This window comes from Phyllostomus discolor, chromosome 13, assembly GCF_004126475.2.
Source record: "Phyllostomus discolor isolate MPI-MPIP mPhyDis1 chromosome 13, mPhyDis1.pri.v3, whole genome shotgun sequence".
NCBI lineage: Eukaryota > Metazoa > Chordata > Mammalia > Chiroptera > Phyllostomidae > Phyllostomus > Phyllostomus discolor.
Window position 1 is genome coordinate 64,554,321 of NC_040915.2, and position 27,342 is coordinate 64,581,662.

General features: G+C 58.3%; 2 protein-coding genes across 9 annotated transcripts in view; one reads left to right on the forward strand and one right to left on the reverse strand.

Moving 5' to 3' along the window:
* The window catches only part of ST3GAL4 (ST3 beta-galactoside alpha-2,3-sialyltransferase 4), a 34,052-nt gene extending 24,262 nt beyond the window's left edge, over positions 1-9,790 (forward strand). For 3 of the 7 annotated variants that reach the window (XM_028528699.2, XM_036014707.1, XM_028528696.2), the window contains exons 2-11: positions 2,202-2,277; positions 2,563-2,659; positions 3,033-3,113; positions 3,360-3,457; positions 3,702-3,762; positions 4,269-4,364; positions 4,463-4,652; positions 5,280-5,423; positions 8,672-8,815; positions 9,109-9,790. In XM_028528699.2, the coding sequence (XP_028384500.1) occupies positions 2,262-2,277; positions 2,563-2,659; positions 3,033-3,113; positions 3,360-3,457; positions 3,702-3,762; positions 4,269-4,364; positions 4,463-4,652; positions 5,280-5,423; positions 8,672-8,815; positions 9,109-9,195 (1,014 nt within the window). In that variant the 5' untranslated portion in view covers positions 2,202-2,261 and the 3' untranslated portion in view covers positions 9,196-9,790. The other 4 variants (XM_036014709.1, XM_036014708.1, XM_028528698.2 and 1 more) reach the window with 2 other exon arrangements.
* Positions 9,791-16,269: 6,479 nt separating this feature from the next.
* Positions 16,270-27,342, reverse strand: part of KIRREL3 (kirre like nephrin family adhesion molecule 3) — a 503,419-nt gene continuing 492,346 nt past the window's right edge. For both annotated transcript variants that reach the window (XM_028527883.2, XM_028527882.2), the window contains 4 exons: positions 26,100-26,207; positions 24,527-24,636; positions 20,096-20,182; positions 16,270-19,492 (listed from right to left, as the gene is read on the reverse strand). In XM_028527883.2, coding sequence (XP_028383684.1) covers positions 19,049-19,492; positions 20,096-20,182; positions 24,527-24,636; positions 26,100-26,207 — 749 coding nt within the window. In that variant the 3' untranslated portion in view covers positions 16,270-19,048. The remainder of the gene's footprint in view (positions 19,493-20,095; positions 20,183-24,526; positions 24,637-26,099; positions 26,208-27,342) is intronic.

Sequence of the window (27,342 nt, forward strand, 5' to 3'; positions counted from 1 at the left end):
TGAGAGCTGGGAGGGCCCCAGTCTCAGCCTAGCCGCAGGGCCCCCCTCCCCGGCCCTGGGGGCTGGTTAGGCTCCGACCCACCCACACCCACTGAGTCAGAAAGTGCCTGTTCCAGTTGGAGGAACCTGCTTTTGCCACCCTCCGGCCCAGTGCTGCTCAACCCTGGAGTTGCCTGAGGTGCTTGGACAAACTGCAGTGCTGGGCCAGACCCGAGAGGTTGGGACTGCTAGGTTTGGCGCCTGGAGCACACCAGACGCCTCCCTCCCGACCAGCGCTTGTCACACTTCAAACGTTCTCCTGGTGCCCCGAGCATTCGAGTGGTCTGGATCTTATTCAAATTCAGGTTCTGATTCTGTGGGTCCAGAGGGGGCCTGAGGGGAGGAGTTTCTACTGTTTCCTAGTGAGGTCCAGGCGGCCACTCAGGTGCGTGGGGACCTGCAGGGGCCCAGCGCCCACGCCCCAGTTTTACAGACAGAGAAACCGAGGGTCAGAGAGGGAGAAGTGACTCCCCCAGAGCAGCCCAACGTGCTGTTCGTTCACTGCTGTCAGGGCTGGCTGCGTGCCAGGCAGCCGCTACATGCCGGGGTCAGTGCAGGGACCAGCAGACCCGACTCCTGCGGGCACGGAGCATCCACTGCACCTGGGGAGTCAGAAAGTAAACAGATGAGTCACGGAAGGACCGACAGGTCAGAGCTGCTCCGGAGAGGCGGCGTTCAGGGAGCGAGGGCCATGGCTGTGGGCAGGCAGGGGAGCCCCGCACTTCTAGAATAGCAGTCAGGGAAGTCACTGGAACCATGACCTGCCCTGCGGTCTCCTGCCAGCACACCTGGGACTGGACTGGACAAGGCCACCCTCCGTCCCCATGGGGGTTAGGAGACGGGCCCCCTTGACCCTCCTGAGGACGCCTGGCTCTTATCCCCACACGGCCCTCTCCTGCCGCTCTAGACTCATCCTTCAGGGCTCGGGGACCCCAGGAGGAGCCCAGCGAATGCCCCCGGGCACAGGGCATGACTTCGTGATAGGACAGTGCTCAGGGTCCTTGATTTGTGGTGTGTGATAAAAGCCAGGCCTGTCCAGAAGCTGCCCCCCACCCCCGCCTCTGAGAAACAGTTGAGATTGTCTGTGTATCCTGGAGAGGGCAGCCACTGGCGCCTCGAAACCAGGGCTGCTCATGGAAGTGCCCACCCCAGGCCCGCACGGGCTGACCTCCCAGGGGAGGGCCCGGGAACCTGGGCTTTTGGCAAATGGCCCGGTGATCCGAGGGACCCAGATCCCTGGGGAACCCGGCATGGCAGTATCCCGGGCCTCTCTGTGTGGCCGTGGACACTGCAGAAATCTCCCCCGTGCCGACTCCAGGGGGTGGCCCCCGCCACGTTGTGTGATTGCGGGATCTCTCTGTCCCTGAGCGAGCGGCAGCTCGCCGCTTCCGCAGCCTGTGCTTTCCGCCCTGGCCTTTGCCCCTACCGGGAGGGTCTCCCACCTCCTCCTTGATCAAACAGACCCTGGTGCCCCAAGCACTCCGCATCCAAACACGCTGCCCTCGCTGTTTCCCCTGCGCGCCTGGGTGCCGAGGGCTCGGACCAAGTTTGCATTTGGTCAGAGTTCAGAAGGGCTCGGGGGAGGGGGGGGGCTCGTGGACCCTCTCGTAGCTGCACCCTCGCCTCACCGTCTGGCCTGCGCAGGCCTGTTTGGCTGGGGGAGTGAGAGACAGGTGATGGGGAGGTGAATGGTGGCCAGAAGCAAGGTGAGGCCTTGGGTGGTGGTGATGATAAACATTTAATTGCATAATATATGAATCACACCTGTATACAGTTAGCTTGACTTAATTGTAAAAAAAACAAAAAAAATAGGTGGAGGTGCCCATTTGCCTCCCAGAGCTGGCCCTTCCCTGGTCAAAATGAGGACGAGGACAGCAGAGGGAACCACTCCGGAGAAGCTGCAGCCAGCCACTCTGGCACGGAACCTGGCCCTCAAGGGGTGGGACTTGGTTTCCCTTCCTGGCACACCGGCCCCTGATCTGCCTTTGAGGGGCTGGGGGACGTCCAGGACGAGAAGGGCCTGCTCTGGATGGCCGCCCCGAGGCAGCTTGGGCAGAAAGCGGAGGCGGGAAGAGGCGGGCCGTGGGCGTGTCCTGCTCCAGTATCTGGCCGGACTGCGTGTGGAGCTGACCGGTCAGACACCTCTGACTCCTGTCTCCCAGGTGGCCCGAGGCAGCCGGGATGCCAGCTCTCCCCAGGAACCCTGCTTCCTGCTGAGAAACATGATCAACAAGTCCCGTGAGTGATGCCCAAGAGCCTCCACCCCGAAAAATGCTCCCCCAGAAGCAGCCTTCATTATCATCCCGGGACCTGGGGGTATATGGAGGGATAGATGGGGGGCGAGGGCCCCCTCCATCTTGAAGGATGTTGGAAGTGCTTGGGTCCGAGCCCTTTGCTGGAAAGCAAGGGCCAGGCTGGGCCAGGAGCTGGGCTAGCCTGAGTTGTGGGGTGGGGTGGGAGGGCCCCCCAACGGGGCCGGTGAGAAGATGGACGAGGGCCGTACCTGCCTCTTTCTGCCTCCAGCTCCTCTGTGCGTGTGCCCTGCAGGCTGGAAGCTGCTGGCCATGTTGGCACTGGTCCTGGTCATCACGGTGTGGTACTCCATCTCCCGAGAGGACAGGTGCGTCGGGCTGCGCGTCCAGCTTCTGTGTCCTCAGACTTGGGAAGGAGCATCACGGGGCGGGGGCAGAGTGGGGCAGGGGCTTCAGAGAGCCCCAGGGTGACCTCTCCCTTTAGCTGCCAGCCCGAGGTTCTTCCAGGAGGGTAGGTGGAAGGTTTGGGGACAGGGCATGGGATGGTGCCCCCAGGCCCTTGCTGGGGTGTTCAGAAGGCTCCTCTGTGGTTTGGTTTCAAAATGGACCAGGGGTTGAAATGACGCCTTCCCCCCGGCACGTTGCAGTCCGGTACCTGGGACCGATGTGCCGTGGGAGACGGTGGAGGCTGGGCCCTGCAGCTGACCGCAGCTCCTGCCTCTCCTCCTCTTCCTCCCCCAGTTTCTATTTTCCCATCCCAGACAAGGAGGAGCCCTGCCTGCAGGGGGAGGCAGAGAGGAAGGCCGCTAAGCTCTTTGGCAAGTGAGTGCTTAGGCTGAGGTGGGTGGGCAGGGCCTGAGATGAGCCCGGATTGAGAGTTTCATGGGGTGGGGGGCCTCAGCGCTAGCCGGGCTGGGGGTGGGCGTGCTGGTGGACCTGGGTTAGAAGTCCGTGGAGGAGGGAGGGGCTCTTGGACAAGCATATAGGATATGAGTCAGGGGCCTGATCCTGGTTCTGACCTCCACATTAATCCTTTCCTATCCGCACCCTGCTCTCACCTCTCCGCAGCTACTCTCGAGATCAACCCATCTTCCTGCAGCTTAAGGATTACTTCTGGGTCAAGACACCCTCTGCCTACGAGCTGCCCTACGGGACCAAGGGGAGCGGTAAGCACTGCCTGGGGTTGTGGGGACAGTGGGTCACTTTGGCCACCCCCTCTTTTTTTTGCCCTCCTGGTTGGGGCCCAGCACCCCATCCAAGGCCTGGGGCTGGCAGGAGTCGGTCCCAGTGCCCAGGTCCTCAGCCGGGCCCAAGCTCCACCCCGGGGCAGGGGTGCAGAAGGCAGGCAAAGCCCTGAGGAGTGGAAGAGGGAGAGTGGCATCAGCCCCTTCCGATCGGTTCTTTTTGCAGAGGACATGCTCCTCCGGGTTCTGGCCATCACCAGCTCCTCCATTCCGGAGAGCATCCTGCGGTAAGGAGACTGCCCTCTTGCTCCAGCCCCAGTGCCTTCTCCTTCCTGCCCCAGTGAGAAGCAGTTGGGGCCCACCCAGCACCCCCGTTGAGCCCCCTGTCTCTGGTCCCCCGCGGCCCATTCGGCCTGTTTCCTAGCCTGCCCATCTGCAGGGCGGGCAGGTACATCAGTGCCCGCAGCAGCAGTGAGCCTGGGCATCAGGCCGCCGGAGCAGGCAGAGGCTGCTGAGGGGTTGCCGGGGCAACAGGCAGGCCCCGGCAGCAGGCGAGGGACTCTGCAGTGGGGTTCCTTATTGGCGCTCCTCAGTCGTCTTCACGTCTCTCTTCCTCTCTCTGCCGCGCTCTGCTCCGTTTCCTCTCCAGTTACAAAGGCCCAGGGCCATGCCTGTTCCCCGGGGACCAGGGACTGAGGAGCCCTGGGGAGGGGCCCTGAGCCCTGGCGGACAGGGGCAGACCCAGGGCGGGGCAGCAGTTGCTCCCAGATCTGAGCGCCTTCTCCCCCGGCAGCCTCCAGTGCCGCCGCTGCGTGGTGGTGGGCAACGGGCACCGGCTGCGCAACAGCTCGCTGGGCGAGGCCATCGACAAGCACGACATGGTCATCAGGTCTGTATGGCCCGCTTGCCCGCTTCTGTTTGGGGGCGGCTGCAGACAGGCGGGGGCGGGGAGGCCCTGGGCAACAGCAGCCTCCTCCTGCCTCCCAGGCTGAACAACGCCCCGGTGTCCGGCTACGAGGGCGACGTGGGCTCTAAGACCACCATGCGCCTCTTCTACCCGGAGTCTGCGCACTTCAACCCCAAGGTGGAGAACAACCCCGACACGCTGCTCGTCCTGGTGGCGTTCAAGGCCATGGACTTCCACTGGATCGAGAGCATCCTGAGTGATAAGAAGCGGGTACGTGGGGACACGGGGACTCTGAGTGAGCCCGGCCCTCCATGCCGTGATGTCTGCTCTGCTGTCCCGGAGCTGGCGAGGGGCCGGCAGGAGTCAGGCGGCAGCCAAGGGCGTCCCAGGCTCGAGGCTGCCTGGGGCAGACAAGCTGCCAAATTGTGTTTGCCAGGGAGAGAGCTGGGAGTGGAGGAGCGGTCGACAGTCATCTCCGGCAGGGGCAGGTTAGGACGTTCAAGATCTGGGACCTTTCCAGGCACTCCCCAGAAAGTCCACTGTGTCTCTTTATCATCCAGTCAAGTGCTGAGCTGTCCAGTCTGGTGTTTTTGCCCAGTGTTTACACAACTCTGGCTCCGGGGCCCATCCCCTCACCCCCCACCTGTCTGGAGATTCTTAGAAGTGGGATGGTTGGGCCTTGTGCTCTACTCACTGTTTCTCCCGGCCCCTCCAGGTGGGGGCGCCCTCCTCTCTCGCCCTGCTCCGCTCCTCTGGTCCCCCTTCCCATCTCCGGTGCAGGCTTTCACCTCCCTCCCCTCACCCTGAGGGTCTCAGCCATCACATGGACCCCACCACCGGGCTGGACCTGAGAAACACCCCGTCTCCTATCCTTTCCTTCCAACCTCATCTCCCTAGGTGCGAAAGGGCTTCTGGAAACAGCCTCCCCTCATCTGGGACGTCAACCCCAAGCAGATCCGGATTCTGAACCCCTTCTTCATGGAGGTTGCAGCCGACAAGCTGCTGAGCCTGCCCATGCCGCAGCCACGCAAGGTTAAGCAGGTGCCGATGTGAGGGCAGCCGGAGGGGCGGGGCATGGTGGGAAGTAGGCAGGAGGGCCCGAGAGAGTCAGAAAGCCCGAGAGGCCCCTGCGAGAGGAGGGAGCCATCACCTCCCGTAGGAGCAGCACCTGTGGAAGCCGGGGGACCTTCGGGCACACACACCCTGCTACTGGCTGGCCCAGGCCAGGGAGAGCGCAGACTCGAGAACCACAGGCCATCTCCAAAGTGCAGAGTTACAGGGGGCAGTTCCTGGGGCTCGGGGCTGGACTCAGAGGATGGTTCAGGCACGCACCGGGCAACATTTGTACGCTGGGCCTTGCTGGGACCGTCGCGGTCTCATCTGCAGGACAGCCCCAGCTGGTGCAGTCATGTGAGATTGCCTCAGCGGCGATCTCACAGAGGGGCTGGCCTGGGAGAAGGATTTGAGCTTACAGTCTGTCTGGCCCGTCACGGTGAATTTGTGCAGTCATGATGTAGTTTTGCAAGCTACGGTTTTGGTTTTAGCTCTCAGGGCCCTTGGTGGTCACGTGGTCAAGGCTGGTGGGCGGTGGCTTGGTGCTTCCTGAGCACGTCCTCGCACGCCTTCTGAGCCTCCGAGAGGCCCGGTGGGTGGGTGGACAGAGGTGACCAGCAGAAGTGGACAGGACCCCTGTGGTCTTGGGCAAGTCAGCTTGCTCAGAGCCTGCTTTCTTATCTCTGAGGTGGGGGTGTGACCTTTGAAAGCCACGTTAGGATGTAAAAAGACATTTAAGACACAGAAGCAGGTCTGTCATGGAGACGCGCACACAGTGGAGGCCGGGTTTTGAATAAAAGATTGTATCCTTCATGGGCGTCCACTGGGGTTCATCTTTGCACGTTGCACCCCGGCTGCTGGGACCACCCTGAGCAGGGCCGGCCCCAGGCAGGCGGGCGGGCAGTAAGTCTCACTCCTTCCTCTGAGGGCCCTCCGGCCGGCAGAATAACCACACAGGGAGCAGCATGGTGTCGCCAAGTGCCCAGCAGAGAGTTGTGCCGGGTGCTGTGGGACCTCCGAGGGGGCAGACCTCGGCTGGGGGCTGTTTTTGAGCCCCCGCCCCCAGAGGAGGTGGTGCTGGGGTTGGGCCTTCCGGGGTCCTGGGGCCCATCCGGCAGAGAATGGGGGAAAGGCGCATCATTCAACAAAACCCATCACCAAATGCTCCCCCTGCACTGAGTTCTGCAAGTGGGGTTGCGGGGCAGCCTGGAGGCAGCTCTGCCCCTGAAGGCTGACGGGGCAGGGTGGGTAGAGAAAGGAAGGACCAGAACCCAGCTCCTGCAGCAGGAAGAGAAACAAAGGGTGGACCTGGTCTGTATTAGCTTCCTGTCATTGCCTCACAGATTGCCACAGCGCCGTGGCATCCAGCAACACCCCTGCACCCGCTCCCCGTGCCGTAGGTCAGAAGTCCTGCCCAGTGTGGCCGGGTTCTCTGCCTAGGGCAGGTGTGTGGTTGCCCCGCCCTCCCAAAGCCACGTGTTCCCATGAAACCCGTCGTAAGCCGAAATCGTGTGAAGCGAAGAAACAGTCACTGTCCATCTCTGTGTCTTTATTTCACCACCATTGCCACATTCAGTTGTGCCCAGTTTCATGCCAAGCACAGCACCCGTACGAGGTCTCTCAGTCTTTCCTGGTACGTCAGGGCACATCTCGCTGCCGGCGCACAGAGTAAGCCTGGAGAAGGCGCAGATGCTCAGCCTCAGCTCAGAGCTCTGGCGGCGGGATGCTGGGTGTGGTTCCAGGGGAAGGAGCTTGGCGGGGCCACTCTCGCTGCAAAACAAATGCTGAGGCTCTGTTGGCTTTTCACCTTTTTTCATAAAAGTGAAAATCCCCCTGGGACTACTTTCGGTTAGCAAACACAGGCGCTTCCATAGGTCTTTGGTAAAGGCGAGTGGCACAGCAGGAGCTTTCGGAAAGCGGTGAATACTGCACGAGGCTGGAATCCGGGCAGCAGCCGGACTGAGTTCTCGTCTGGAGGCTGGAGGCTGGGGGTCGACTCATTGCCACGCTCCTTCTCGTGGGAGGAATCCAGTTCCTCATGGTTGCAGGAGCAAGGTCCCATTTTCTCGCTGGCTTCTGGCCAGCGCGGGCAGAGCTCCCTCAGCTCTTCCCCACGTGCCCCTCCTCCGCCTTCAGCCAACCCCAGCTAGATAAATCCATCAGGCTTCGAGCTCTGACTTCCTCCACTGCTCAGCTCCAGACGGGCTAGATAAGCTCATGGAATTAGGTCAAGCTCACCAGGGTTATCACTGCCATGGTCAACAGTGTCACCTACAAAGCAATACAACGTAAGGCGACGTAGCTTATCATAGCTGTGGTTTCCACACACGGGCAAGGGTGAGGGCCTTGGGGGGTCTGAGAATTCTCCCGCCACAACCTGTACTTTCCAGGTGGAATGGAGAGGTGTATGACAACATCAGGTGTCCAGTGAGGACAGCTGGGTGGGCGGGAGTGTGTTTAACTGGTCTCGGGAGTACGGGGGAGAGCAGAGATTGGTGGTTTAAGGGGCCGGCGGCCCAGCAGGGCTGGCTGGAAGGCCGTGGCTGCGTGCTGGGCGAAAGTCTGAAGGGGATGAGGTAGCACTGTGGTGGTGACATGGGGTGACACTGGGAGACACGGGCGGAAGGCTGGGCAGGAAGTGACAGATGAAATGAAATGACAGCAAGGTTCAGAAGTAGACACTGGCGAAATCCTGGCTTCAGGAGGCCTGGCCAGCTGCAGTGTCTGGGAGGCAGAAGCTGAGGACAGCGGGGTGGGGCAGGGGGGGTCGGGACCTCAGGATGTCTGTCCCTGTGGGTGAACTGGGGATGAGGAAGGGCAGGTCCCTGGAGCAGCCCATGAAGCAGATGGAAAGGTCTTACCATTGCCTACTTGACAGAAAGGGAGAGCCCACCTCACAAAGGGCCCCCCATGAATGTGGGGCCCCCACATCTGAAAGAGGTGAGGTACTCCAAGGCTGAGAGCAGAGCTGTTCCACTCCTTAGGGAGCTGCTGAACAGTGATAAACCACAGTTTCCCCATCTGTACTATGCCGTGTGGTGGCTACGAGCCACATATGGCTAGTTCAATTTCAATTTCAATTAAATAAGATGAAAAATTCAGTCCCTCAGCTGCACGAACCTCATTCCCTTGCTCAGTTGCCAGCTGTGCTGGTGGCTGCTGTACAGGACAGCCCAGAAGATGCTGCCAGGTGCACAGCTGCCCCTAACAACACCTCCCCCACCCTCGTCCCTCAGAAGCCCACCACAGGCCTGCTGGCTATCACCCTGGCCCTCCACCTCTGCGACGTGGTGCACATCGCTGGCTTCGGCTACCCAGACCCTTACAACAGGAAGCAGACCATTCACTACTACGAGCAGATCACGCTCAAATCTATGGCGGTAAGGGGCCCCATCTGCAAGCTGGGCGGGGCAGACCAGCCTGGGACATGGCGCGGAGTGAGTGGTGCCAGGGGCCCAGAGGGAGGCCACTCGGAGTCAGAACTGGCAACCAGGCCTCTGGACTCCCAGGCCAGTGTCTTTGGTATTAGGCCACACAGATTGTCCTTTCTGAGGGGCGGCACAGGGAAGGGAGTTCCCAGACTGTGGGGTGGTAGGGAGGGCCAAGGAGGCTACCCTGGACCCAGGGGCGCCCTTAGGAGCCCCTCAGTTTGCTTCCTTGGCTGTCTCCACAGGGGTCGGGCCACAACGTCTCCCAAGAGGCCCTGGCGATCAAACGGATGCTGGAAATCGGAGCAGTGAAGAACCTCACTTACTTCTGACTTGGGCGGGAGCTGTACCCATCCGTCTGCCCACTCAGCTGCCTGAGCAGCCCCCAGCCACAGCGGTGGGGGTGCCTGGTGCCCGGTGCCCGCGGGACCAGCCCAGTCTTCCCCTGCCTGTGTGGGGAGGGGTCCCGGGACTGGCCAGGTCTGAGGAGAGGCCATGCCCCTGGCTGCTCTGGTGGAAGCCAGACCTCGTCCAGGCGGAGGCCCTGGGCAGTGGGAGCCCGGCGAAGGAACGAGGACTTGCCGTGATGTCCTGTCTGTCCGTGCCGGGAGATTATTTAACAGGCTATTTAATTAAGGGGAAGAAAGTGTCGTGGGCTGGTCCCGTGGCATCCAGAAAAGGGGGCATTTACAGTGTTCAGACCACTTTTTATAGAATCACAAAAGCGAGGGGCCCACTAAGGCCTAGATCCCGAGCTGGCCTCCCAGGAGGGGGGTCGCCTGGAGTGTGTGCTTGCCCGTCCTCCAGAGAGCGGCTGCCCCTCCCAGCGGGCATGGGAAGAGCAGTGGTAGGTGTGTCCCATGGGGAAGGGAACCTCACCTGGAAAAGAGGTACCAAACAAATTAAACTATTTTTCCTAAAACAGAAGCAGTTGTGATAACGCCGTGTCCTTTCGGATTGGGGAGGACGTGGGCAGGCAGTGGGACCCGGCAGTGGGCAGGCTTGTTAAAGACCCAGGGGGACTCAGAGCAGGTCATGGTCATTCAGGAAGTCTATTTTTGAGTATAGCGCTTGGTGTCAAGTCATACATTGTCACCCTGGCGTGGCAGGCAAGCAAGTGGTGCCCAGAGCAGCCCCGTCTGCCCGACACCCAGCCTGGCAGCCTGGATCCCGGTGTGCTTCCCAGAGGTGGGGAGGGGCAGGGGGATACCAGATGGGAGGGGCAGCACCCTCCCCACCTTCCTTCCTCTCTCTTACCACCAGCTCGCAGCTTGCAAAATCTCATGCTGGGAGGTGTCTGTGTGAAGACTGGGGTGGAGTCAGACAAAGGAAGCCAAGTTTTCCTTCGCAGATTAAGCGGGAATCATAAAAATGGAGTTTGCAGAAGGTTCTGCCAATGGTCTGGGCTGCCAAGGTTGGGACAGGCAGGGCTGGGGCAGCAGCTAAGGGGTTTGGCACGGCCTGCCCACCAGTTGCCAAGCCAGGGGGCGAAATGCACCCCCCACCCAGGTCTCTAGACTTGGGATAGCCCTGCCATTTGCCTGCCTCTCCCTTCTTTGTTCTCCGTCTTCCCAAGCCCTGCTTGGCTGCCAACTGGGCTTGCTGCCACCCCACAGCTGTCTCTTTACATCTGGAGCCAGGAGGGAGAGCTGGAGCTCCCCATAGGGGGTGGGTCTCACAGCTGTGTGCCTGGCTTTCTCGGAAAGAGTTGCAGCCTTGAGGTTTTGGAGCTGGGCTGGGACAGGACACACTTAGAAAAGGGCAGGGGCTTGGGGAGGGACGGAGGAAAATGACACACTTCTTGACAGTGTGAGAGCGGCCTGGAGAACACCCATCACCGTCCCATCGGAGGAGGGGAGGGGAGAACCGCTCTGGGAAGCCTGGTGGAATTACCGGGAGAGGGGGGAACTCCACCCGCAAGTAGGGGCCCAGCATCTGCCACCCCTCTCAGGCTTTTGCAAGGCACGGGGGAGGGGTCTTGCTGATGGGGGCATGAGACACAGGGTTGGGGCTCTCGGTTCTGCTTCTCCCCGATGCTTCCCCAGCTGTTTCTCATTGAGGGTGTGCAAGGGAGTGTCCATTTCCCCATCCAGGCCCATTGAAAGTGGCTGTCAGCACACAAGATCCAGCTGTCCTAGACCGGGGTCACTGCCTGTTACCGAACAGGCCTAAACGTGAGCCAGCACCCGACACACACGGATGGGTCAGGCTCCACATGCACATGCATGTAGACACAAGGGCACGTTACATGCTCGTCGGGTTATGCTTCTGATGCCATATGCAGACAGCCCTTCACAATCTCGTACACACACACAGGGCTGTGTGTGGGGGTGGGGATCTGCCCATTGTTCTCTCAGGGTGTGGGCTCAGCTTTCTCCAGGGTGCAGCCTGAGGCAGCGCGGGCAGAGGGGCAGTGCTGCCAATGGAGCTTTGATGTGGAGGAGCTGGGTGGGGCTCTTGGGTATACTGAGAAAGGGACTTTCTTCTTCCCTTGGCCCCCAGTGTGAATGAACTGCCTGTCAGCCTGGCTGGTACTGATTGCACCGCGCCCTGAACAGGGGGCAGGAAGGGGAACAGGGAACAGGAGGGGCAAGCAGTAGTGCAAGTTCCCAGTCTGGATTCTACACCAGGCTCTGCCACTTAATCATGGAGGATCAACCATTTCTCCACGTCCACGCTCCCAGGTCTTACATTTCTCGAAACCAGAAGTTGGGGCCAGCCAATGAGGACCTCTTAGATCAGTATTATCTGGGGACGAATGAAGAATGCAGATTCTTGGGTCTTACCCAGGCCGCTGGGGTGCAGCAATCTGGAATTTAACGAGCACTCAGAACCACTGCTCTAGCAGTCTAGACTCCAGGATGACCTCATGCGCCTCTCAAATCCACCGTCTGGGTGCAAAGCCCATCCTAATCCCCCCGCGTCCTGGAGCTGCCTTAAACAGGCTCGGTTGCAAGAGGAGCCACCGGCAAGGCCGGCCCCGCCCCCGGTGGGGGTGGGGGATGGGGGTGGACGGCAGGGTGCGCATGCGCATTCTCGCCAGCAGGCTAGGGCCAGCTTGGTGGCCGTGGGAACGGGGCGGGGATGGTCACAGCTGAACCAGGCCTCTGGGGCTCCGCTCTGGCACAGCCTCACCCGGCTCGACGAGCCCTGCGCCTCTCCGCGGAGTCCTGAAGAAGGGGACTCCCAGCCCAGCCATAGAGCCAGGCAAGGAGCTTAGGCTTTGATCTACCCCACGAACACATTTAAGGGTTACCTTGTATTAACATCAGATAGTGTGGCTTCACTTTGGACACTTCGGGTGTTTATTTGCACCTCCTAAGGACAATAGCACCCCACCACTACCACCACCACCACCACCATGCTAGACCGACTAGTCTAAGGAAAGTGGGAGCAGTTCTGTCTGTAAGGCGGGAAAAGGCGGAATGCACCCAGCCTATCGCAGACGGCTGGGGGGCGGGTCGAACTCCCTGCCGCCCTGTCATCAGCAGGGCGAAGCCCTGCCCCTCCGTCTGGAAAACGGATTGTGCCTGCCCACCTCACAAGGAGGTTTTAAGGGTCTAATGGGTAGATTGCGTGCACTGTAAAGAATGATACAGATGTTAGATCGGAAAGCTGCCTTGCATAATGGAAAACACCATAAAGCAGGCAAAACAGCGAGGTACAGCTGCCGGGTCGAATATTGGCCCAGGTCCATAGTAACATGGCCGGTTCCACAAAAGTCTGTCTGAGTCACCCGCAAGCAAAGGAAGGGTAAGACAGCGAAATGACACAAATGCAGGCTTTGCACAATCGAACAATGAACAGTGAGTGCAAGCTGCGCTCTGCGGTGATTTTCCTGTCGAAGCCAGACGCCTTCGGGGGCTTTTGGAGGAAGCGCTTTCTTGGGAGACATTATCCATTTATTTCAATGGTATACACATCACACAGCATACCACAGTAGGTTCCTACACCGAGGCTGTAAGTACGACCTCCGTGGTTAGGTCTCCCCACCCTGACTTTTTTGCTGTCTTAATTATAGCTTCAGAAAACTGTTTGTTGGTTTTGAGCATTCCCATGGTTCTGTACCAGACATGGCCCCAGGAACATCTTTCCAAATTAAAAGTTTAAGGAGAGATGTGTGTGTGTGTGTGTGTGTGTGTGTGTGTGTAGCTATAGCCTGTTTTCCCTTCCAGTTCTTTCTCCACAAGTTTACCTGTCTTGTTAGACAGGAGGCCTTGAGGATCCTGCACCCAAGAATTGAGGCAGGGAGATGAATCCTGAGTCTCGGTAGGTGCCAGATCTGGGGGGAGCCCAAATGCATTGGGAGGCTCTGCTTCCTCAGGTAAGGGGGTTGCAGAGAGCTGGAGTCAGCGGGAGAGATCACGGTCCTGTCTGTGAGGCTCTGACAAAGGTTCCCAGGGAAAAATGAACTTGGGAAGGCAGATCTCAGGTTCCCAGGAAACACTAACGTTTTAAAGGACATCCAGCCCTCAAGAGAGGCACAGCTTCTTCTCAGAAATCTTGCAGGACTGGGAGGGTGGACTTGGGTGGAGGGAGTGCGAGGAGGCTTAGAAGTTGAAATCACACTAGGGGATTGAAGTTGGAATTACTGAACTAAGCTATTCCAGAACCATCTATTAGTCTGAGACTTTCTAAAAACACCATTTACCTACATCGCCCATTTTAACACTTTAGGAGTATCCTCTGCTTAAAAATGTGTTTCTCTCCTGAGGGGGGAAAAATGAATTACTCGAGTGGAAATTAGAGTCCAGTGGGGCAACTGTCGCCAGCTCTGTTCTCTCCCTCTGTAGATTTAGGTTCCACTGGCGAAGGCCCGCGTGGCAGGAGAGCTAGAAACTGTACATTGAAAGTCAAATGGGGTTTCTTATCTAAGACTTCTTCTGCAGAAGCCCCGGGTCCTTATCACGCCATCTCCACTGCCCTCTTCCTTCCAAGCGCAGTGTTCATTAGCATCACAGACACAGCTTCTAGTCCTCGGGCATCGAGACCCCGGCCCTTTTAGTTTTCTTACAAAGCAGGCAAAGGTGGTATCTTTAATTTGGTACCCCTGAACGTGTCTTTGGGGGTGACCTTCAGGGGAAAGACTTCCTGTGTTCAGTGTCTATCCTGAGCCTCTCTTTTCCTCTTGTGTCACTGGGAACAGTAACCAGAGAAGCTCCGCTTCCTCAGACCCCAGTGCTCCCACTGGCTGTTCCTCCAGACTCTGTTTACCTCGTCTTGGAGTCTCAGGAGCATTCCTTGAATGTTCTCATGGCATTCCAAGGCATTTCCAAGGGCTGTGAGGTTACCCAGCAGCAGAAGGAGATGGATATCTTTGCAGGGCTGGTCTCCCTGATCTGTGGGCTCAAGAACCACTTTGGGCCCCAGAGTGTAGGAGATCCTACCCAGCGTGCGGGCTCAGTGGGCTGTTCCAGAGAGGAGATGTGGAAACATGGAGTGGCCGGTGGATACCAGCACCAGGGATTTAGACTACAGTCAGCAAGAATGGTGTGTGTTCACAAAAGGCCCTTTAAAAGGGTTAGGGCAGCTCTTGGTGGTATGGCTTAGTGGATTGAGTGCTGGCCTGTGAACCAAAGGGTCGCTGGTTCAATTCCCAGCCAGGCCACATGCTTGGATTGTGGGCCAGGTCCCCAGTAGGGGGCATACAAGAGGCAACCACACATTGATGTTTCTCTCCCTCTCTTTCTCCCTCCCTTCCCCTCTCTCTAAAATTAAACCTTCTAAATTTTATATATATATATATATATATATATATATATATATATAATATAATATAATATAACATTATATTATATATAATATATATATTATATTATATATTAGGGCAGGAGTAAGTAAAACTGCAGAGCCTGCAGTAACAAAAGGTCTCCATGGATGTCAGAGCCCTAGCTGTGACAGCAAACTGGGGAGAACTGCAGTTAGGGAAAATGATCGATGATTGTCTTCCTATAGCGAAAATGCATTCGCCCAGGAAAACGAATCCTTATTTTTAGAAAGAAGAGCAGCTTGGAATTTCCTCCTGTTTGCCAGCTTTGGGCCTGGTGAGGAGGACTGAAACGAGGGAGTTGGGGAAAGAGGATCGGAGCCTTTGGAACCCCGAAGGAAAGGGCAGGCCGAGAGGTCCTTATCGGCCATCGATCTATCGAAGGCTGCTGGGGGCTTACGCTGCAAATGGCTGGCCTGTGGTCGCATCTGAAGACAACTTACATCAGAGGCTTCTAAAAGCCTTTGTTTTTTTAAAGGAAGAAGTAAAATGCAAGATTTGATTGCGATGTTGTTGGTTTATGTCTAAGTGATTACGTTTCTTTAGATACGCATGCCAACTGGTACTTCAAATAAAAATCTATATGCAAATCAAGACAGCTTTTATTTATATACGTATACTTTTATTTTAATAAAGAGTTTATTTTAGGAGAAGAAACTCGTCGCAGGGCCGCCTTCGTCTTTTCTTTTCCTGGCGCCACCAGAAACCACACGCAACACCTGGGAGGAGCGCATGGCACCTGCGGAGCGCACCTTGCGGTTTCGATTCCGATTCCTTAATAGCAGGCACCCACACCGCGCCTGCGCCTCCCCGAACGGGAAGGGAGAAGTGCAATCCCTGCTCTGAGAAACCTCCCAAGAACAGCATCGTGTTGTTTTCGTTTCCTCAGGTGCTTTCTGCTCCGGAAGCTCAGAGGCAGCCTCAAGGCCTTGTCACAGGGCTCCGTCAGAAACGGGTTGCACGGGTTGTGGTATTCTAGCTTTCCCAGCGAGAGCACTTCCTATCCCAGGAAGGTCGGCGAGGTGGTGGAAATAGCCCTGGCCTCTCCAGACTGATAGTGAGCCTGAGAATTAGAAACTGGGCTTCCATCCAGGGACTCCGAGCCAACAGCACATTTTAAAACGATCAGAAAACTGGACACTGGCCTTGGTGGGGGAAGCGGCGGGGGTGGGGGTGGGGCAAGCATTTGATACAAGAATGGCTTTGTTTCCCAGGGAGCTGTGGTCTTTCCAGGTCACTGGGGGACTTGAGGCGGAGGATGCCAGTCCCGCCTTCCTGATGGAGCAGTGGCCTGTCCCTGCTCAGCCTGCCTCAGAGTGGGCGCTTGTGGACGGCCTTTCCCACAGGCCATCTCCATCCTGTTCTAGGGTGAACGTGGCCTTGGGCTGGCACTGTAGGACGGAAACATCTTACAGAGGAAGTCACGTGTGTTTCACCCTCCCGTTTGCCACTTGTTAGCTCTGTGACCTTGGGCAAGTCTTTTGGGGTTCTCTAAACCTCATTTCCTTGCCTGTAAATTGTAATACTTTGTAGACTTATGAGGATTAAGTAAGATTTCAAATGTAGACTCATTTCAGTTCATTGGAAATCACCTACAGGGGAATTCAGGGCTTCCCACGGCCTTAAACAAGGTGTTTTGTAACACCTCCCTCCACAGCTTGTTTGCACCCTCACTCCTGTGCAAGAAATGAAAGGTGCTGGAGGCCAGGAGGGGTGCACACAGCTCAGTCTGGGCTCCTTCCCAATGCCTCAACATTCCAGAAGCCCCAGATGCTACCAATCCCCCCTTTCTGTTCTTCTCCTTCGCCAAGGCCCTCTTGTCCCTTCGGTGGTCCTTGCTGTATTTGTGCATCCAAGGGAGCTGGCGGGGCTGGGGTAGGGGGCACTGGATGTCTGAGCTTTGATTGCTCGGCCCCTGTTGAGACTCTCTGCTCGTCTTCTACGACAGTCCACACGCTTACTCTGGGGCTGCCTGAAGTTCAAGGCACACTCACTCTGCTCCGAGGGACAACAGCTTCCTCCCCTGTGCTCCGGTTGTTCTGAGTCAGAACCTCAGATGTCTGGAAAGAATGAGTGCCTTCACCCTATTATGAAAGCTGTGAGGGGTGGGGGTGGGCAGGGGCCAAGGAAGGCTGTGGTGAGGATGAGGAGGATTTCCCACCCACTTCCTGGGGAAGACCAGGACAAATTAATGAACAAATCCTTGTAAGTCATCTTCTTTCTTATTCTAGCACCCCAAGGCATTTTACATCTGATCTTGGAACCTTGGGAGATTGGTTAAAGCCTCATCCCAATAAGCCAAAGGTTGCAGGTTCGATCCCCGGTCAGGGCATGTACAGGAATGGACCAAAGAAGGCATAAATAAGTGGAACAACATATTGATGTCTCTCTCACGTGTGATCTTTCTCCCTGCCCCCCTCTCTAAAAATCAATAAATAAAAAATTAACCTAGCATGTTCAGGAGCCAACGCCCTGGCCTCTGTGCTGGGCCAGAATGGCACTAGGAGCAGCATCTGAGACTGGCATGTACACGTATATTTCTCATCAGTTTCCACTACCCTGGGCCTGGGGGCTGCAAAGGAAGGCATTTCTGGCTCTGGGAGTTTTGAAGCAGTAAGAAACATGGTGGGAGCCAAACACCCTCCCAGGCGGAGGTGCTAAGAAGGCAGTGCATAGACTCTGTGGGCTGGGGCCATCCCAGAATCCACGTATGGACAGAAGCACAGACCTTTGAGATGAGGCTCCCGTGACAGGTAAGGACTATGGGAAAGTGGGAGAAGAAAGACCTAAAACCTGTGAGGAATGCCAACCGTAGGGGCAGTTTGGGCTCTCCAAAGTTGCACGTGAATCCTGCTCCCTGAGCGAGCCCCCTCACCTGGCCCTGTTTGCCTGTCCCTCCCCGTCTGCTGTCACCCATGTCAGGCTTCCCACCCACGCAAGGACACTCTGGGAACGTTATTTGAGTCTTAGAATGTTATGGTTTTTGGTGCCATAGGTTCTTTGAAGAGGGCCTCCTTCCCTGAACCCCCAAGGAAGGACACTTCCCGTGCAGAATGTTGCAGAGAGAAAGACCTGGAAGGACCCCTGCCATGCCCGGGACCACCCCTGTGCCACTGAGCTGTGGATGGCACAAGTCAGGTGGCTGTGGGTCTTGCTTTTGCAGCCCTCTGGGCTGGGCGCAGCCACAGGGGGAGGAGCCTGTCTCGGGTACCAGAGCACCCGGACCAGAGCGGTCAGCTGCCTTCATGAGCTAGGAAAACGGAATCACACAGGAGCAAAGGACCCTGGGTCCCCAAAGCTCTTGGGCCCTTCCTGTGGCTCTTTGGGAACAAAAGGAAAGCACGAATTTGTTGGAGTAACAACCCTAACATTTATTCTCGCGTGGGGAGTAGGAGGGATAAGGTGTTGATGTACTGTCTCTCTTGCCGGTGGCATCTTGAGGAGACAGGGCCACTGTTCCTGGTGTGAATCCAGGCCCCTGGAGAGTCATCAGCTGAGAAAGCGAGTCTCATCACCCTAAAGACCTGGCCTCTAGTCCCCTCAAACCTACATCTGCCAGGAAACCCTCTCCGCGCTGACCAGAGAAGCTCTCACACTCCTTATGCTAACTCTGAGGTGCTGTAGAGGAGAGGGAGTATGCAAAGCAGGGTCGGGCGGGGAAGGCTCTGGGGCTCACAGCCTGGCTAGGGGGCGGGGCGTGTCAGGTCAGATGTTCCCCCGAACGTTTGCACTTTCCCTCCTCCCCTCCCTCCCCCTCCCAAGACCCCAGTCACTGACTGGGCCAGTCCCGCCCCAGAGTTCAGAGGCATCAGTCCAAGGACAGAACTGCAAGAGTATGGACACAAAACACCAAACAATTTGGGGGTGGGCTCCCAGCCAGTGTGGTGAGAGACGGTCCTGTGTCCAGGGCCATTTCCAGCTCTGAGCAGCAGAGGGCGCTGGGGTCTCTGGGGCAGCTCAGTGTGGGGAAGCGCTTCACCTCTTCTCCCTAGAGTCGCAGGGGAGCACAGGCGCGGGGGTGGAGCTTACGGGCAGCCAGGGACAGAGCTCACAGGGAGGTTGGAGAGTGATCGGCAGTTTCATTAAAGCCAAGTTAGAGCTGCCTCTAGTGCCTGCGGGAAGAGCAGGAAGGGAGGGGCCTCCAGGAAAGGGCTGGGGACCCAAGTGTCCAGTGCGGAGCACAGCGCACTCAGCTGCGTCCTCTGGCACTACCCCACCCTGCGCCTCTGGCCAGCTGCAGACGGGGACCCAGATTTGTGCTTGATCGGGGCTTCGGAGCAGGGCGGTGGCAGAGGCACTCTGGGGCTGTCCTGGAGGCTGCTGGTCCTGGGGTCCTCTGCAAAGTACCCATGTCGTCTGGAGAGCCAGGACGTGCCGTGGCCCCAGTCCCCCGCCTCCCTGCCGGCGGTGGGGGATCCTCAGACGTGAGTCTGCATCCGCCGCTGCAGGGGTCGGCTGGGGTCGGAGTTCTGGGAAGAGGACTGGGAGTGGTGGGAAGAGGAGGCAGAGGCCTTGCTGGCCTTGTCGAACTGCACGTAGCCGTCCTGCTTGCCGCTGCTGCTGACGCTGCTGTCACACTGCGTGTCCAGGAAGGAGCTGCTGTCGCTGAGGGAGCCCCTCTGGAACTCGCGCTCACAGAGCTCGATGGACGAGCTGCCCATGCCCAGCACGAACCTCTGGCCGTAGTCATAGAGACGGCCCTGGCCGCTCAGGGTGCTGTAGATGTTGGTGAAGGACATGCCCGTGGGCACCCGCTGCTTGCCTGCAGGGCGCAGGTCCGGCTGACAGCTGGACAGCGAGATGGTGGGGGTTGAGTGGTGCTCCTTGAAGGTGTTGACACTGTAGTAGCCATTGGTGGGGTCCTGGGGTAGGGGACAAGAGCAAGAGCAGTGTCACCAGGCAGGGCAGAGATTGCACTGAACTTTCTATGTGGAACCAGTCCTAACTTACCCTGGCGAGGATGAGGAGATACGGGAGGAGGGGGCTGCAGCAGAGAAATGGGTGAGGGAGCATGTGGAAGGGTTACCCTGGTGGGGACACCAAGGGTGTCAGGTATTCAGGTGGCAGCTGGGAGGGGAGGACGCCGAAAGGAGGGAAGCAGGGGCCTCTCTGTGGGTGTGTTTAGTTATCAGCACAATTCGAGGTCATTTGAGAACCAGACTGTGTTCGTTGTTTTTGCCCAGGACGCAGATACTTGGTTTTCAAGTGTATCGGTGAAAAGGCTGTGGGCCAGGAGCCTGTGGGAGCTCGGCCTCAACTCTGCTGCCTCCTTAGTGTGGGGGTGAGGCAGCAGGTGCGTTTGCAGGGGAGGGACCCACTTTAGGGAGAGGCTAGGCACCTGTCCCTAGAGTGGCCTCTGGCCTCTCTTCTATTCGCTGTTGTTTGTATGGACACAGGCAGGGCTCGGGCCATCCGAGCTGAAGAGCAGAATCCCAGCGGGTGGTGCAGCTGGTGGTCACGCCTACCTTCAGGTTCTGAAACTCCTTTTCCTCTTCTTTGAGGACCTCCAGCTGCTTGAGGACTGAGTCTTGCTGGAATTCACCCCGGTCCATCTGCAACCCAAGAATGGCTGCTCAGGGGGCAGGAAGTGGGCTAAGTGCCTACTTCCCCCAAGAAAAAGTAGGAGGAACCAACTTGAAAGAAGCTTGCCGTCTCTGCCTCCCCTCTCCCACCTCCACTGCCTGGTGGCAGGAGGCAGGTGAAGGAGCAGGAGGAGATTTCAGATCTCTGTTGCTCCCGGATCTCTGTTCACCTCTTTCCGGAGAGACAGGGGGAGACAGGGAAGGGGGGGGGGTGGGCGAAAGGCAGGACTCTGAGATCCAACTTACTCCCCTTGGGCTAGGGGACCACCTACAGAGCGCTCACTTGGCTGATTCATTTCAATCCCTTGACCATTGACTGTAGCAGTCCCCAACCTTTCTCGCATCAGGGACCATTTTCGTGGAAGACAATTTTTCCACAGATTGGGTCAGGGGAGGGTGGTTTCGAGGTGATTCAAGTGCTTTACATTTAAGCTCTCCTCATGCCAGGTGGCCGGGTTCCTAACAGCCCCGAACAGGCGGTTGCTGGCCTGCGGCCCTGAGCTTGGGGACACCTGATTTACTGGATTTCAGGTTGGGCACCACACTGTCCTAAGGGCCAGGCCTACGCACATTAAGATACAGCCGTTCCCATCAGGGCGGTGGATCTGTTGATAAATGATTGCAGAACCTTGACCACTGGGCACGGGGTGGGGCCCTGGCAGAGAGCACGTCACCCAGCGCCTGGCTCAGTGAAGGGTTACGAAGGGGTCACAGTGAACCATGGGAACCCCGGGCCACGTGGCAGTGGCTGAGATGTCCTGATCTTCCTCAACAGAGACCGAAGAGCTCCAGAGAAGGATCACTTCTTGTTTCCCTTTGGGTCCGCAGCGCACCTGGTACAGCGCCTTCAATGCTGCAGCCACCGATCAAAGAGCCTTTCGGGATGGAATGTTTAATTTTTTTTTAAAATTAATTCTTTGATGTCCCAGTGCCTAGTGCACTGCCGGGTCTACACACAGTTCGCGTGGGTGCAAATGTTACGATTGTGTTGGGCGAGTGCACCAAGTGGTGCAGCTCTAAGTTTCTGAGAATTAAGATGACGACTAAACCGAGGTGAAAGATAAAGCACGCCCTGCACACAATGGGGGTATTAATTAGTCCGAACACTCGCAGGGGTGCTGCCCTGTGGTCTGCAGCTGCTTCGCAAGGGGCCTTTCTACACATGGTGTGACGCAGGCCAGCTTCCCACCCACTCTCGGGGCTGAGCTGTGGCGATGCTTGTCCCTTGTGACTCGCCTCCCTGGGGCCCCGTGGCATCAGCCAGAGCACTTCCACCCTGTCACTCCTGCGCTGACGCTGCTTTTGTCATTCCCCAGGAAGTGCCCTGGGTCTGCCTGGATGGCAGGTCTCCTTCACCAGGTCCCACTGCCACGCCCGGCTCTCCTCTGAGTGGGGCTGTAGTGGGACTGGGGTGAAAGGCAGTGGGGGACCGACAGGCGCCCCAGGGGAGGGTTAGCCACAGATCCCTCAGCAGGTCTCTCTGTGGAGCTGTCCTCTCCCCCCATCCCTGTCTTAGCTGACTGCTGAGCGACCCCACTCCCACTGAGGGTTTGGGCTGGGGGGTGTGGAGATGGGCTGAGGCAGCCGGAACATTCCAGTGGAAAGGAATGCGGGCCCCATTTGGGACAAAGGACAAGCCAGGGACCACCACAGGGATTTGTTGAAGCTCATCTGCATTGCTCCCTCTCAGGTCCAGGCTGCGGTCTCCTTCCTGGGAAGACTAAATGCCCTACTGTGTCCGGCCTTAGGTTAGCCCTGGGGAAGTAAGTACACTCACATAGATTCTCAGGAGCCCGACCTTTGCCCCAGGGGATCACTGGGAGGCTGACAAGTAACTTGGGCAAGGCACGGTAAGGGAGAAAGCGCGGTGTTTGGGGAGAGCACAGAAAATCGTGGAGGAGGTGATGTTTGAGTGGATTCTTGTAGGAGAACATGGCATTCAACGGACAGCTTCAACAGGCAGAGGGAGTCGCCTCTGAGGTCTGCAGGACTGGAAGGCTGGGAACTGCAGGTCTCCGGGGTGTCTGCGGGGCCCCAGGCATTCGGCAGGATGGTGCAGTGGGAGAGGCTGGAGGGTGCCTCAGGGTGAGGAGCCCGCTGACCTGTTCGGTAGTGGACTTTGCCCAGCAGGTATGAGGTGCCCCCGGGGGTTACCATATTTTTTGGACTATAAGACTCACCTAGGTTTTAGAGGGGGGAAATAGGAAAAAAAATTTGAAGCAAAAAATGTGGCAAAATACTTACTACCATAAATAACATAATATTTCAGCAATGTGAATGTAAACAGAACTCAACAGCAGCATTAACAACCATTATTCCTCCCAAATTTGGTGGGGGGGAAGAGTGTGTCTTATAGTCTGAAAAATACGGTACATGTAGCCACAGGGTCAGATCTGTGTTTTAGAGCTGAGGCAGGATTGGAAGAGGCCAGGAAAATGCCTGAGCAAGTGGAATGGGGAGACTGAGACAAGATAATTAAATAAGGCCAAATAATTTGAGCAACTTACAGCCGGCAAGTGTATTGCAAGACCTTATCTTCCCCGACCAAGGACACTTGAGAGCAAATGGTTTATACCTCTCTTCCCTAACAAGAGAAGATGTAGCTTAAATCACCCCGGTCAGGGCAATAGAGAACAGAGACCCAATTAATGTCATTTATGCCAGCTGACCCCAGGACAGATGAAGTCAAGGGAACGAGTAACAAAAACCTGATTAGAGTCAGACAGACCCAAGATAAAAGGAAAAGAGTAAAGCGGACCAAAGAATAATGCCAAACTCACGTGTGTGTTCATTTTGAGGCATCGCATGTTAAAAACGCACCTGGAAAGCTGGTGGATAGTTTGCTGGGACCCTCCCCTGGGATTCTCGCCCACAGATGAAAGATAACCCTCAAGACCAAGGATGTCAGTGCAGGCTGTCTCTGGGTGCCCTTCTTGGGTGTGGACTTTTAACTTACAAACTCTAAGGGTCCCGTGAGACTTGCAGCCAGGGGAGCAGTGGGCGGCAGTGGCTCCACTGGGCTCAACCCCTGAACCCGTCTCCAGGGCCCCCCTTTCTCTGACTTTGCCCAGGGAGCTGACAGCAGCCCCGCCGTGGCTCACTGTTCCCCTATAATGGTTCCAGGGAGTCAAAGCAGAGTACCCACTGCCTGGGCTCTCCCCCATTGCCTCTTCTCCCCTAAGCCCTCCCTTTGTGCCACTGCCCAGCTTTAACAAACACACTCTCAAAACCACCTGGACTCTCGGTGTGAAATCTTCCCTGCACAAAGTCAAGGACCCACGCACTACAGGCCGGCCTGAGGGAGACCAGCTCGGGGCCAGTCCCTGTCCGGGGACAGAAGGGCCCTTTTGGGGGGCTCTGGAGGGGGTACTGAGTACAGTGGTGAGAAAACAGAATGTTGAGACCACTGAGGGGGCCGCTGGGACTGCCCAGGGAGCCACAGCGAGGCCTGAGCCAGCAGCCTAACAGCGGGGTACAGGCAAGGGTGCCCATTGGAGGGATCTTTTGAAACGGAATCAACTGAAACATCAATTGGATAGAAAAAGAGCAGTTGAGGGAACAGTCAGCTTAGCGCTCTAAGCCTTGGTGGGTGTCCACCAGGGACCGGGGTGGGGGGGGGGGGCTCTGGGACGGACGAGGACACGGGGGATTTATGAGCGGCACAAGCAGCTCCCGAGGCTGCAGAGCTCACGGCGCTCCACAGGCTGCTCGGGGTTTGCCAGCTGGTCCTCCACCCAGCTGCGTGCTCCCCCTCCCACCCCGGTTCCCCCGAGGAGGAGACTGAGGCACCGGGCGGCCCATGCTCTTCCCCCGCCCCCACGTGTCTCCCCTGGAGTTTCCCAGCCTTCGGGGTGTTTCAGCCTTCCGTTTGCACAGCCAGCTGCAAGAGTGGGAGAAGCGATGATTGGCTTACAGTGAGCGAGTCAGTTCTGGAAGAGGAACCTATGACTCTTGCAGACTTTTGGGGGGACATTGAGATATGGGGTACGCACTGAATACGTGCAATATCTGTGGGTGTTGGTGTAGTAGTGCGGCTACTGGTGCATGTCTGCTCTCCCTTCCTAAAGGTGAGGCTCTCTGAGAGCTGGGGCTGCATTTAGGAGTCTTCGGGCCTCGAGGACACCAAGTGCAACAGAGCAGACACGCGGGGAGTCTTTGCAGGTGGAGAGCAGGGCCCTGGCCTGTGCTGGGGGAAGGGCCGTCCTGGCTGATGCTCTGCTGCTCGGGAGCACCTAGGGCCCCAGGAGGCTTCCAGCCCGGGGCCTGCAGGGCATGGAGGGTGGGTGGGTGGGGTGGGCAAGACAGCGCTCTCACCATCAGCTGCTTGATGGTGGGGTGGTCCTCTGCCTCCCGGCCGGAGGCGGGCTCCTTGTGGACAATCTCCACGCGGATATCGTTCTTGGCTGACACGACGCCTTTGAGATCTGGACATGAAATAGGAACGTGTGGGTGACGGACTCAGTCTGCGTGCGCAGGCACTAGGGTCCGAGGTGTCGCGCTCCCACACCCCCGTCACCCCCAGGTTTAGCCTCCAGCCCCTGCACTCTGCAGCCGGCCCCGCACCGACAGAACAGCGGTCTGGACACCCTGAGGGCTGCGTGCGAAGCCCTCAGACGTTGCCCTGGGCTCTGGGCAGCAGGCACCTCAGCCTGCTGCTGCCACACCCGTGGCCTAAGAGGCCGTCCTCATCCATTCGTCCACCTTACAGAGCTGGGTCCTCCACGCCACTGCACCTCCACTTCCTTCTGAAAGTCTCCTCTGACCCACAGTGCCAGGCTCTGATCTCTCCACTCAGAGAGCCGCAAACCTGACCATTAGAAAGGCCCTCAGTGGGCAACCTCCCACCCAAAGCCAAAACCTTCCCGGCATGGCAGCTGGCAGGGGTCGGGGGGAGCAGCTCCCGTATCAGCGCCTCCGTGTCGGAGACTCGGCCGTGCCTAGAGGGGGCGGCCACTTGATAGTTGGAGAGTTGTTAGAAAATTCTGGCTAAGGTCCGCTCCCTACAGTTTCCACGGAGAGGGTGGTGAGGGAGGCCCCGAGACCACATGGCTGGGGGAGTCGAGGCCACTTAGCTTAGAGCAGAGCAGACATAAGGGGGACCCCCAGCTTTCCTCCACGCTGAGGGCTGCCCCGTGGGGGAGGGGCAGGCTGGCTCTGACGATCTGTTCTGTGTCTCGTGCTCACAGCCCAGGGTGTTAGAGCCGTGTGGGGTGGCAGGAGTCCTGCCCTCCGGTCCCCGGCTCTTACACGGGAGCAGACTGAGGCGGGGGTAGGTGCCGCCCGCCCAAGCTCACGTGTAGAAGGAGGGGGGCCGGAGGGCTGCGCCCTTGTTCCCATCCCGCTCTGCCGTCCCTTTCACCCGCCTGCGTGCGTCTGCCACCCCTCACGTCAGCGCTGTGCCCAGGACGGAAACTCTAGGTGCACGTAACCTTCACGAGCTCATAAACACAAAGGTTTTATTGCTAATGACTAAAGACCTTTAGAAGTCTGCACAGAGCGATTCCTTGAATGCTCTTTTTTGTTTCTGATGCGTGGGTAACCTGCTTTTCTGGTTGGACTCACGGGTGCTTGAGGGGAAGGATGGACACCCCCCACCCCGAGATTTCTGCAGAGCTCTATACGGCTACCGGTGTTCAGCCCACAGTGCTGGCGGGCTGCCCTGCCGGCTGACGCTGTGTGCAGGCCCGTTTGCCCTCGGCTGAGCGCCCACTGTGCGCCAGACGCCGCCGAGCGCTGCCCAGACAGAGGTGCCTGCAACCCAGCCCGCCGGCAGCTCACCGCACCAGCAGGTCCTGCTCGCTGCGCCCCCACCCCCTCGCTCTCTGGGCAGTCTAGGCCTGGCCCCTTCTCTGCCCCCTCCCTGAGACCCCCGGGCCCCCTCCCGTACTTCTCTGGGAGCGGGCGCAGCAGAAGGCCACAATGGTTGCCATGAGGACGAGGAAGGCCACACCGGCGCCCACGGCCACCCCGATGATGACGGCCATCGGCACGGACTCTGTGGGAGAGAAGCAGGCACAGCTGACCCCCGGGGTCCGAGGGCCTGCTCTCCCCAGGGCCTCCCCCGTTCCCGCGGGTGCGGCCTCTGCCAAGCTGGGGCTGGAGCCCTGCACTCAGGCCCCGAGGTGAAGCCTGTGGGGGTGCTGGGCAGGCACAGGCAGAGTCCAGCAGGGTCGGCTGGGGTGGGACGGGGGTGGGGAGAGGGTGGGAGGCAGACGCCCAGTGGCGGTGGTGGGAAGGGGGGGGCAGGCCACACAGGAGGGGTGGGGGTGGGGGTGGAGGTGGGGGGAAACAAGGGCCATGAGAGGCCGGGCTGGGCCCATGCAGCTCTCTTGGGTGTTCAGCCAGGAAGAGTGTATCAGGCAGTGGCTGGAGAGTCCTAAGTCCTGGCTTTTCTTCCCCTGTGGCCACTGCCATTGTCTGTCTGGTTTGTGTGGGCCTTCTCTTCCCTTTCCCAGGTGCAAGAGGTGAGGCCTGGACAGCCAGCTTCGAGGGTTCTCGGGGCCTACTGGGTACCGGGCGCTGCAGGTGCTGGAGGCCCAGGTCTCAGGGGCCAGGGGAGCAGGATCACAGCTCTGCCGTCTTTAAGGAGAGATGCCCCCTTTCCGTACCCCACCCCACCCTAGTCCTGCTCCTTCCTCTGCAGGCCAGACCTCTGGGCACCCAGGCAGGCTTTCTCGAGGGGCCTGGAACTTCAGCCAGGGGAAGCCTCACTCCCCACCGAGTGTCTGTGGCCTGTGGCTGCCCAGCCCAGGAGGAATGGGGACGGGAGAGTGATGTCGGGGCGGGGGAGGGGCCGCCCTCCTGGACGGCCCTGGCCTCTCTGTGGCTGCACATGGGCCTGAGCGTGTGATTTGGGGCTTGGATAGTCCGTCTGGAGCAGAACTTGAGAACACTGTGGCACAGAGACCAGAGGGCCCACTGGGCTCACAGCTCTCACTCACAGCTAGAAACACTGAGGTCCAGAGAAGTCAAGTGACTTGGTCAAGGACACACAGCTTCAGCAAACCCAGGGGAAATCTAGGTCCCCTCACATCCAGCCCCCCGCCGCCCACTGCGGTGCTGCCCAGCTCCGCACAGCCCAGACTCTGCCTCTTCTGAGCCGCTGACCTCACTTCTCTCATCCACGGATG